General features: G+C 42.2%; 1 protein-coding gene across 2 annotated transcripts in view; it reads left to right on the top strand.

Moving 5' to 3' along the window:
* Positions 1–12,410, top strand: part of DHTKD1 (dehydrogenase E1 and transketolase domain containing 1) — a 45,738-nt gene that overhangs the window by 19,504 nt on the left and 13,824 nt on the right. For both annotated transcript variants that reach the window (XR_009740204.1, XM_061435691.1), the window contains exons 6-10: positions 6,126–6,297; positions 7,490–7,688; positions 9,625–9,937; positions 11,157–11,241; positions 11,722–11,861. Coding sequence is in view for 1 of the 2 variants with exons in the window: in XM_061435691.1 (XP_061291675.1) it covers positions 6,126–6,297; positions 7,490–7,688; positions 9,625–9,937; positions 11,157–11,241; positions 11,722–11,861 (909 nt within the window). In the remaining variant the exon portion in view is untranslated. The remainder of the gene's footprint in view (positions 1–6,125; positions 6,298–7,489; positions 7,689–9,624; positions 9,938–11,156; positions 11,242–11,721; positions 11,862–12,410) is intronic.

Below are 12,410 nucleotides of genomic sequence, written 5' to 3'. Positions count from 1 at the left end.
TAATTTTCCATGGGCCAGAAACTTTTAGTAAATAAATTGTCAGGTAAGCACATTTGAATTTGATTATGATATAGCATTTCTAATTAGAAATCTTCACATTGTTAGCCATACATTCTCTTCACCTTTCACTTGAATTCGTGAGACTCTAAAATAGTTCAGTTATTCCTTTTCCCAGTACATTAAGCTGATGTTAGGACTGATTTCTGAAGTAAGAGGTGAAAGTGGCATGTTCTTTAAACTGATGAGAAACTGCCCTCTTCTGTCTACTTCATGTTCCCCAAACATTTTACCCTGCTGTGTCTGCCTGTGTCTTGCCTCATTCAAGTTCAACATTCTAATTTATTGTGGAAACCTGAAATCTGGAGTCTATAAAATCATTCTGGGTGAGACTATAGATGCTACTTTTGCTGTCTGTCATTCATCTTAATCCTGGACCTGGTGGGATTGTGTTGTCATTTGTTATCGGCTGTGTATTTGATTGAGTGGTTTCTGCTGCCTCCAGAATTCCTTGGGGCTTATGGACCTGACTCCTTAAAGCCTTATGAGCAATAGTGGAGTTTTTGGAGCTTCCCTTGTAGCTCAGTTGGTAAAGAATCTGCCTGCAATGCAGGAGACCTGGTTTCAATTCCTGGGTTGGGAAGATCCCCTGGAGAAGGGAATGGCAACCCACTCCAGTATTCTTGCCTGGAGAATCCCATGGACAGAGGAGACTTGCAGGCTACAGTTTGTGGGGTCGCAAAAGTAGGAAGTCAAGAAACACCTGGAGTAACAGGCAAATTTGGCCTTGGAATACGGAATGAAGCAGGGCAAAGACTGATAGAGTTTTGCCAAGAAAATGCACTGGTCATAACAAACACCCTCTTCCAGCAACACAAGAGAAGACTCTACACATGGACGTCACCAGATGGTCAGCACCGAAATCAGATTGATTATATTCTTTGCAGCCAAAGATGGAGAAGCTCTATACAGTCAGCAAAAACAAGACCAGGAGCTGACTGTGGCTCAGACCATGAAGTCCTTATTGACAAATTCAGACTTAAACTGAAGAAAGTAGGGAAAACCACTAGACCATTCAGGTATGACCTAAATCAAATCCCTTATGATTATACAGTGGAAGTGAGAAATAGATTTAAGGGCCTAGATCTGATAGATAGAGTGCCTGATGAACTATGGAATGAGGTTCATGACATTGTACAGGAGACAGGGATCAAGACCATTCCCATGGAAAAGAAATGCAAAAAAGCAAAATGGCTGTCTGGGGAGGCCTTACAAATAGCTGTGAAAAGAAGAGAAACGAAAAGCAAAAGAGAAAAGGAAAGATATAAACATCTGAATGCAGAGTTCCAAAGAATAGCAAGAAGAGATAAGAAAGCCTTCCTCAGCGATCAATGTAAAGAAATAGAGGAAAACAACAGAATGGGAAAGACTAGGGATCTCTTCAAGAAAATCAGAGATACCAAAGGAACATTTCATGCAAAGATGGGCTCGATAAAGGACAGAAATGGTATGGACCTAACAGAAGCAGAAGATATTAAGAAGAGATGGCAAGAATACACAGAAGAACTGTACAAAAAAGGTCTTCACGACCCAGATAATCACAATGGTGTGATCACTGACCTAGAGCCAGACATCCTGGAATGTGAAGTCAAGTGGGCCTTAGAAAGCATCGCTACGAACAAAGCTAGTGGAGGTGATGGAATTCCAGTTGAGCTATTCCAAATCCTGAAAGATGATGCTGTGAAAGTGCTGCACTCAATATGCCAGCAAATTTGGAAAACTCAGCAGTGGCCACAGGACTGGAAAAGGTCAGTTTTCATTCCAATCCCAAAGAAAGGCAATGCCAAAGAATGCTCAAACTACCGCACAATTGCACTCATCTCACACGCTAGTAAAGTAATGCTCAAAATTCTCCAAGCCAGGCTTCAGCAATATGTGAACCGTGAACTTCCTGATGTTCAAGCTGGTTTTAGAAAAGGCAGAGGAACCAGAGATCAAATTGCCAACATCCACTGGATCATGGAGAAAGCAAGAGAGTTCCAAAAATCATCTATTTCTGTTTTATTGACTATTCCAAAGCCTTTGACTGTGTGGATCACAATAAACTGTGAAAAATTCTGAAAGAGATGGGAATACCAGACCACCTGATCTGCCTCTTGAGAAATTTGTATGCAGGTCAGGAAGCAACAGTTAGAACTGGACATGGAACAACAGACTGGTTCCAAATAGGAAAAGGAGTTCATCAAGGCTGTATATTGTCACCCTGTTTATTTAACTTATATGCAGAGTACATCATGGGAAACGCTGGACTGGAAGAAACACAAGCTGGAATCAAGATTGCTGGGAGAAATATCAATAACCTTAGATATGCAGATGACACCACCCTTATGGCAGAAAGTGAAGAGGAACTCGAAAGCCTCTTGATGAAAGTGAAAGTGGAGAGTGAAAAAGTTGGCTTAAAGCTCAACATTCAGAAAACGAAGATCATGGCATCCGGTCCCACCACTTCATGGGCAATAGATGGGGAAACAGTGTCAGACTTTATTTTTCTGGGCTCCAAAATCACTGCAGATGGTGACTGCAGCCATGAAATTAAAAGACGCTTACTCCTTGGAAGGAAAGTTATGACCAGCCTAAAGAGCATATTCAAAGTAGAGACATTACTTTGCCAACAAAGGTTCGTCTAGTCAAGGCTATGGTTTTTCCTGTGGTCATGTATGGATGTGAGAGTTGGACTGTGAAGAAGGCTGAGCACTGAAGAATTGATGGTTTTGAACTGTGGTGTTGGAGAAGACTGTTGAGGGTCCCTTGGACTGCAAGGAGATCCAACCAGTCCATTCTGAAGGAGATCAGCCCTGGGATTTCTTTGGAAGGAATGATGCTAAAGCTGAAACTCCAGTACTTTGTCCACCTCATGCGAAGAGTTGACTCATTGGAAAAGACTCTGATGCTGGGAGGGATTGGGGGCAGGAGGAGAAGGGGACGACAGAGGATGAGATGGCTGGATGGCCTCACTGACTCGATGGACGTGAGTCTGAGTGAACTCCGGGAGTTGGTGAGGGACAGGGAGGCCTGGCATGCTGCGATTCATGGTGTCACAAAGAGTTGGATATGACTGAGCAACTGATCTGATCTGATCTACAGGAAGGTGTGGGCTGGAGAGTTCACCAAGGAAAGCGGGGATTCCTTTCTTAACTAAAATGTTCTACTTGTATATGCAAATTACCCTTTTAAGGACATTTTCACTGTCATTAAAAAAGTTACCTTCCAAGGATTCTTTATTCATTCGTATTTAAGTCTTTTATTTCTGCTATTAATTAGGGCCACAGTGGTTACCATATCAGATTAATTACAATGGACTGGTTCAAAATTGGGAAAGGAGTATGTCAATGTTGTATATTGTCACCCTGAATATTTAACTTATATGCAGAGTACATCGTGCAAAATGCCAGGCTGGATAACTCACAAGCTGGAATCAAGATTGCTGGGAGAGATATCAACAACCTCAGGTATGCAGATGATAACCACTTTAATGGCAGAAAGTGAAGAGGCTCTAAAATGCCTCTTGATGAAGATGAAAGAGGAGAGAGAAAAATCTGGCTTAAAACTCAACATTAAAAAAACAAAGATCATGGCATCTCGTCCTGTCACTTCATGGCAAATAGATGGGAGAAAAAGTGGAAACAGTGTCATATTTCATATTCTTGGTTTCCAGAATTAATGTGGACAGTGACTGCAGTCACGAGATTAAAAGACTTTTGCTCCGTGAAGAAAAACTATGACAAACCTAGACAGCATATTAAAAAGCAGAGACATCACTTTGCTGAGAAAGTTCTGTGTAGTCAAAGCTATGGTTTTTCCAGTAGTCATGTATGGATGTCAGAGTTGGACCATAAGGAAGGCTGAACACCGAAGAATTGATGCTTTTGAGTTGTGGTGCTGAAGAAGACCTTGAGAATCCCATGGACTGCAAGATCAAACCAGTCATTTCTAAAGGAAATCAACTCTGAATACTCTTTGGAAGGACTGGTGCTGAAGCTGAAACTCCAGTACTTCGGCCACGTGATGCAAGGAGCTGACTCATTGGAAAAGACCCTGATGCTGGGAAAGATTGAGGGCAGGAGGAGAAGGGGACGACAGAGGATGAGGCAGTTGGATGGCATCACCAATTCAATAGACATGAGTTTGAGCAAACTCGGGGAGACAGTGAAGGACAGGGAAGCCTGGCATGCTGCAGTCCATGGGGTCACAAAGAGTTGGACAGGACTTAGCGACTGAACAAATTAATTAACTTTTTTTGCCACACGAAGAGGCTTTTGGGATCTTAGCTTCCCCATCTAAGGGATTGAACCCAGGCCTCGGTAGTGAAAGCACTGAGTCCTAACCACTGGACCGCCATGTAATTCCCCATATCAGGTCATTTTACCCTTTTTTTTCAGATCATGTTATTCTTTTGTTGAGCATTTTGTTTGTTTATTTGTTTTTTCTTTTTTGTTTTATCAAAACTCCCTTTATTTTTTTTAATTATCAAAGATTATAATTTTACAGTATTGAGAAATATAGAACAAAATACACTTATTGGAGGATAATTGCTCTACAATATTGTATTGACCTCTCCCACTCATCAACACAAATCAGTGACAGGTATACATACATATGTTCCCTCCCTCCTGAACCCCCCCGCCCCATCTCCCACGCCTCTAGCTTGTCAGAGAACACTGGGTTGAGCTCCCTGTTTTATACAGTAAATTCTCACTTGCTATCTATTTTACATATGGTAATGTATATGTTTCCATGCTATTCTCTCCAATTATCCCTTATTTTTTTACTTAATAACTTTTAAATTAAAATACATTTATTATATAACATTACATAAACTTTATATGTACAACATACACCTTATTGATATAATAGCCTTCTATATAGCATGAAGTCAGTGGCACCCATACTTTCCCCTAGGATCTACAATTCCCCCATTATTTGCTTTCAACTTTTCCAAAAAAAATTGACTCCCCTTTCTATCACCTTCCATTTCCCAGTTTTTTTTTAAGTTCTTTATTGAAGTGTAGTTGATTTACAGTATTGTGTTAATTTCTGCAATATAGCAAAGTGAGTTATTTATACACATATATATACATTCTTTTAAAAATTCTTTTCCATTCTGGTTTATTACAGGATGTTGAATATAGTTCCCTGTGCTCTACAGTAGGACCTTGTCAGGTCTTGTGCTATCATGATCTAGTAGATTTCGAAAGTTTTGGAAGAAGAGCACGTTTCAGAGATTCTCTTAAAACAGTATTTTGCCCTTTCCTCAAAGCCTCCTTTCATTTGTGTATGATATGCTCCTCGCCCCCCACCCCCCGTCTTTGCTGTCAATCATTCTCTTTTATGTTCACAGTGGTGTCCAACACACCTAGCGGGGAGGAGGTGATGTGAGCGACACCCTCTCATTTTGGGGGAAATCTGACTGGGGAAGAGTGAGGGTTCGAAGTTATTTTGTTCCTTGCATCTTGCAGGCCACTTTCATGACTGCTTTCCTAGAGCTGATTCTCCTGCGTCTCCCATCACCCTACCTTCTCTGGTGCTGCTGTGCACACTACCATGTTGATGGGGATGCAAGAGGCCAGGGGTACAGGTGATGATGTAGGGTGGAAGGAATAGGTCAGCTGGTCTTAGCTGCAAGAGGAAAAGGGCTGATTCAGCATCATTGAGAGCTGCTTTAGGAACTTCTATAATGAGCAGACTTTTAGGAGGGGAGGGAGCAGCTTTTTATAAACAGAGGTACAGGGACAGGGCTTCCCTGGTGGCTCAGTGGTAAAGGATCTGCCGGCCAATGCAGGAGACATAGCAGATGCAGGTTCAATCCCTGGGTCAGGAAGATCCCCTGGAGCAGGAAATGGCGACATACTCCAGTATTCTTGCCTGGGAAATCCCATGGACAGAGGAGCCTGGTGGGCTACAGTCTACGGGGTCATAGAGAGTCGGACACAACTGAGCATGCTCGTGGCATGTGGCAACCAGGGAGTGCTGAGAGCATGGTTGTTTTTTGTTGCTGTTACTAGTAGGTTACTAAACCTAAATGTCTCCACCGCTTACGTTCATTTTCTTATCTCTCCCCCATGATCTAGGTTCATGGTGATGCTTCTTTCTGTGGTCAAGGGATTGTTCCTGAAACATTTACGCTCTCTAATCTCCCGCATTTCAGAATTGGTGGGAGTGTCCATTTGATTGTCAATAACCAGCTGGGTTACACCACTCCTGCAGAAAGAGGAAGGTCTTCCTTATACTGTAGTGACATCGGTATGTAACCCAGGGAAGAGCTGATGTTGAGTCAAATAAGGCATTCCTAGAGAAACTTCTATTATAGTTCACTCAGAAGAGGGAACCTCACTGCTGGTCCCATTTTAATTTTGGGATTAGATATGGTGAGTGGTCACCAACAGTGTTGTTAATATTCCTTTCAAAGTCCGAGTGTGATCTTTCAATCCCAGGAAATAAGACAAGAATAGAACTTAGAGGGTCCCATCTCAAATTGCTGATGTATCCAGTTGAATGATCTGGTATAATCCAGAGATCAACACAGTTAGTACAACTGGAGTAATTGTCTTTAGATATTCAGAGTACCCAAGACCACAGTCAAAAAGGATGTGTTCAACCGGTAAATCTGGCCAGAGGGTCTGGTTGGAAATCAGATATGAAGAAGCAAAGGCGTCCTATTTCAACCTGTGGAAATTGACAATATTAAAAGAAACACAGGGCTTCTTATTATTCATTCCCTATTTCATAGAGTTGGGAGAACTGTCAGATGGTGAGAACTGTACTGTTTTTACATCCAGAGCCTGGCTTGGTTGCCATTTGGGACTATCTATGTGAATTTTTTGTGATTAGTTAGAGATTTTGAAAATTCATTCTCAACCAACTCTTTGAAGAAATCCTTTTTTTTCCCCTTAGGCTACATCTTTTAAAGACCCTTTTATGTCAGGAGGAAAGATAATAGTCATAATGATAATAACACACACACACCCGTTATTAGGTACCAGGCTGTTAAGCACTTTGTATGCATTAACTCACTGATGCTTTAGGACCTCACTGGGAGATAGGAGCATTATTCCAGTGTCCCAGATTAGGAGACTGGAATTCATGACTTTACCAGGATCACACAGACACAAATACTGGGTCTGAAACTCTCTCTTGTCAGCTGGCCTCCAAAGTGAAGGTTCTTTTTTTTTTTTTTTTTGGTGGTGGGTGGGGAGGTGTTGCACTGTATGACTTGTAGGATATCAGTTCCCTGACCAGGGATTGAACCTGGCCTTGGCAGTGAAAGCCCAGAATCCTAACCACTAGGCTTCCAAGGAAATCCCAAAGTGCAGGTTCTTAACACCCAAGCCAAACTACCCCTACAATGTGGGCTGTCTCCCCAGGCGGGCAACAGGATTTGCGGGTAGGTTCATGGGGTGACTGGCTGGCTTCATTTCTGTCTTCTCTGCCTCAGGGAAGCTGGTGGGCTGCGCCATCATCCACGTCAATGGAGACAGCCCAGAGGAAGTGGTGCGGGCCGCACAACTGGCGTTCGAATACCAGCGCCAGTTCCGGAAAGATGTGATTGTTGACTTGTTGTGCTACAGGCAGTGGGGCCACAATGAGCTGGACGAGCCCTTCTTCACCAACCCGGGCATGTACCAGATCATCAGGTACGAGGCTGAGCCATCATGTGCCCTCTCCCCTGCAGTGCTCACATTAATATTTGTATTAGACTCACTTCAGGAAGGTGACCAGCTTTCCCAGTGTGCCTGGGACGTGACAGTCTCAGTGCTCAAACTGGGACAGCCCTGGGCACACTGGGATGATCACCCTGCGGGTCACAGGAAAGCTCCCCATGTTTTTCCAACTCTACATGTCTCCTCAGTGAAGAGACAAAGGGAAGCTTAACAGCCTCACTTAGCAGGTGGGAGGAATGAACAGCCAGGTCTTGCTGCCGCTGCTGCTAAGTCGCTTCAGTCGTGTCTGACTCTGTGCGACCCCTAGACAGCAGCCCACCAGGCTCCCCCATCCCTGGGATTCTCCAGGCAAGAACACTGGAGTGGGTTGCCATTTCCTTCTCCAATGCAGGAAAGTGAAAAGTGAAAGTGAAGTCGCTCAGTCGTGTCCCACTGTTAGCGACCCCATGGACTGCAGCCTACCAGGCTCCTCCGTCCATGGGATTTTCTAGGCAAGAGTACTGGAGTGGGGTGCCATTGCCTTCTCCGAGCCAGGTCTTGAGATTTACCTTTTTAGATGCTAGAAAGTAAAACAGATCCCTCTTTCCTACTTGATTTCCTCATAGACATAAATTAAAGCAGAGGAATAAACTTGGTGACATTTTATGGGCCTTTCTGGTCATAGGTAGCAGACTGTCCTTGGAGGAACAAATCTGAGTTCTCCATTGAGCTTTTTTTCTTTTAAATCACCCAGTTTTCTTTTTTCCTTTTCTTTTGGCTGCACTGGTCTTTCTTGCAACCCACAGGCTTTTCTTGTTGCAGCACAAGGGCTCTCTAGTTTCCCCGTGGCATGTTGAATCTTGGTTCCTAGACCAGGGATCGAACCCATGTCCCCTGCATTGGAAGGCGGATTCTCAACCACTGAACCACTGAGGAAGTCCGTCCATTTAGCTTTGAACTTAGCACCCGAATGATGTGACTCAGGACCCCAATTTTAAGAATATATCCTGTCTACCTTTCACTTTTTTTAAGGATTACAGTGGTCAATGTGACCAGACTTTGTCATGTAAAATATTATGGGAATGCAGAGCAGCAGCATGGTTATTTCTATTTTTGTAAAATCCAGATGCAGAATAGTTACAGGCTTATTCAAGCAACCTGAAACAGGTGTTGGCAAATTTGGTTCAAACTTTTTTAAGTAAAAGAATGCAGAATAAGTAGATAATGTAGGTCAGCCTCATAAATAACTGTCCAGAATTAACAATTGGTAAAAAACAAACAAGCAAAAAAAACTCCTCTACTCATTATTTCTACCTGACTGCAGACAGAAGCCTATAAAGATAAACTTGTTTTCTCTAGCTTGCCTGGAACAAGTGGTTACACACCATTACCTTTAAAAAACAAAGTTATTGGTGTGAAAGTCACATGACATAAAATAGATCTTTTTTTTTGGCTGCTTGGCATGGCATATGGGACCTTAGTTCCCTTACACCCCCTGCAATGGAAGCATGGAGTCTTAGCTGCTGGACTGACACAGAATTCCTTAAATGGACCATTTTTTTTTAACTTTTTATTTTATATTGGCGTATAGCCAGTTAACAATGTTGTTAGTTTCATGTGCACAGCAAAAGGACTCAGCCATACATATATATGTATCCATTCTTCCCCAAACTCCTGTCCTATCCAGGCTGCCACATAACATTGAGCAGAATTCCATATGCTGTATACTAGGTTAAAATGGACCATTTTAAAGTGAACGATTCAGTGTGAATTGTATTAATACAAGCACCTCCTCTGTCTAGTCCCAAAACATTTCCTGCATACGTTTTTATAACAACGACACTTCAGAATACCTTTGATAATAACTGTGTCTGTCTCTTTTTGATTTTTACAAACGTGATTGATTTTTGTTTCCCTCCTCCTTGGACAGAGCCCGGAAGAGCATCCCTGATACGTATGCAGAGTACCTTATGGCCAACGGACTCACAACCCAGGAGGAGGTGTCGGAAATCAAAGCCTCCTATTATGTGAAGTTAAATGGCCATTTGACTCATGCGGCCCACTACAGGCCCCCTGCCACGAGCCTGCAGGCCCACTGGCAAGGCTTGGTTCAGCCGGAAGCTTGTATTACTTCCTGGAACACAGGTGTGCCCCTTGACCTCCTGCAGTTTATTGGTAAGAAGTCTGTGGAGGTGCCTGAGGAGTTCCAGATACACAGTCACCTTCTGAAGATGCATGTGCAGGTGGGGAGCCCAGACACCCCCAGGCATTCTTTGTCCATCTCTCACAGCCAAGGAATTGGCGTTGGTCTGGTCTTGTTGGTTGGCTAATGTACTTGACAGATGTTTAATGTGAGTCATTAGTTTCTACAAACTGATCCTAGCTGAGTTTTGGTACAGACTGTCAATTAACTCAGATTTTGTCTACCTCTAACTTCTATTTTTCCTTCACTTAGTCATTCATTCATTCATTCATAATGTCTAGGGACTTCCCTGGTGGTCCAACGTGCCATGGTCCAATTTGCCTTCCAATGCAGGGGGTGGGGGTTCCCTCTCTGGTCAGAGAGCTAAGGTCCCACAGATCTCACTGCCAAAAAACCAGAATATAAACAACAGAAGCAATATTATAACAAATTCAATAAAGACCTAAAAAATTGTCCACATAAAAAAAATTTTTATTTTATTTTATTATTATTATTTTTTTAAACCCAAACATGTCTTATACATTATATATACAGTTACTACATGCCCGTTATTAAAAACTCAGCCACACAGAAATGCCCATTTTGGTTTTTCTGAGCTGTGAGCAGAAGACACTTTCATTTTGGGTAGGTAGGGGGATGGCTTAAATAAAATGAATAAAAATCAATACACATAGTCCCCAAAAGTAACATTTGGATCCTTAAACATATTGAGGTTTTACCTATTGTCTTGTGTTAAGTATAAATTGACATACACTGCTCTGGTTTGCCTGCAACTTGGTGGTTTCCTGGAACATGGAACTTCCAGCTATAAAACTGGGAAAGCAAGGAGATACAGGCCTTCATCTTTCTTGAACTTGGATGAAGGCATGATGAACTCTGGATTATTTTTAAAACACTAGCTTGGTTTGTAAGTTTCTATTATAGGTGTAGAGACCATGAAAAAAATCTGTGTACTCACCGTCTGACAGAAAGAAGATTACTTACACCATACACCCCCACTCTCCCCACTCAGCCAACTCCCTGATACCTCCTCTCATCCATCCGCCAGGTTAACCACTCACCTGAGTGCCTGTTTGTTTTGCCTGCTTTCAAACGTCATATACTTGCTGTCATTACTCTCATGTTACCTTCTGCGCCTCCTGTTGTATTTAATACTATGTTTTGGAGCCTTAACCATTGTTGCATTACATTTTTTGAACTCAGTGTGAAACAGGATGTGAGCTCTTAAAAGTTTCTTTTCCCCTCCCCTTCAATTTTAGTCTCGAGTGGAGAAAGTGATGGATGGAACAAAGTTAGACTGGGCCACGGCAGAAGCTCTTGCATTGGGCTCATTGCTTGCTGAAGGTACGACTTCTCTGTATAGCTGCACAGCGGATAGGGGATGCCGTTATATGACATCTCTCATTCGTGATGCCTGCAGTTTTGAGTTACAGCTACATTGTATCATTTTTATTGACTAGAGAGGTTCTCAGACATGGTGACTCTTCTTACCTGAAAACACTGTTTAATCTTAGTATAAGTCATGTTAATAACCTTCATCAGCAAATAGACTATGGAAACACAGGATTCAGGCATGACTGTATTGGAAAGATATTTTCCCTAGTAATTGTAGGCCAAATGATGACTCTTCATTCTTAAACAATTCACTTTGACTACAGAGTTTTGAATATACGACAGGTACATTTTAAGAAGGATAATCTATTATCTTAAGAGTGATTCTCAGGATGAGCTGGTGTATAAGAATTCAGGGTCATCAGGCCTTATTATCACTTAGGTTATTCATGGGAATCTGGATTTTTCTTTTCCCCTTCTTGCTTGCTTAAGGTTTTAATGTCCGTCTGAGTGGCCAAGATGTGGGCCGTGGAACTTTTAGCCAGAGGCACGCAATGGTTGTTTGCCAGAAGACAGATGACACTTATATCCCCCTGAACCATATGGACCCTAATCAAAAGGGGTTTCTAGAGGTAGGACATTTCATTATCTAGTGTAACACCCAGGTCAATGATCGTAGCTACAGACTTCTTAGCGATAGATGTCGGTAACATCTGAACTTTGGGTTCAGTACTTTTTGAAATAAGGGGATGCTAAATGGATAGACAGTGCAGGTTGATCCACTTGGAATGGAAGTAACAGACTAGCAAGTAGACTAGAGCTGTTTCACTCCAGGTACTTATCTGTATTCAGGTAAATGTCCAATGGATGTTCATTTTGTCAATGCAAAATTGACATTATAACCTGCTTGTTGCTGAATTCATTAAAATAAATCAAAGATGTGGATAATAGGCCAACATTTCTTGACAACTTAAAAAAAAAAACCTGACTTCCATAAGCTTATTTTATTCCCAAGGACTTAGCAGGCTTGATGAATTTATCTATTACCATGTATTTCCAGTCACTGAGTTAGATTCATTAGATTCAAGAGCAGAGCCTGGGTCTTTTCATTTTTGTTTCTCTAACAACTAGCATGGTGCCTGGCTGCTGCTAAGTCGCTTCAGTCGTGTCCGACTCTGTGC

This window comes from Bos javanicus, chromosome 13 (genome assembly GCF_032452875.1).
Source record: "Bos javanicus breed banteng chromosome 13, ARS-OSU_banteng_1.0, whole genome shotgun sequence".
NCBI classification, from domain to species: domain Eukaryota; kingdom Metazoa; phylum Chordata; class Mammalia; order Artiodactyla; family Bovidae; genus Bos; species Bos javanicus.
Note: the sequence above shows the minus strand (reverse complement) of the source record. Positions and strands in the feature narration are given on the sequence as shown.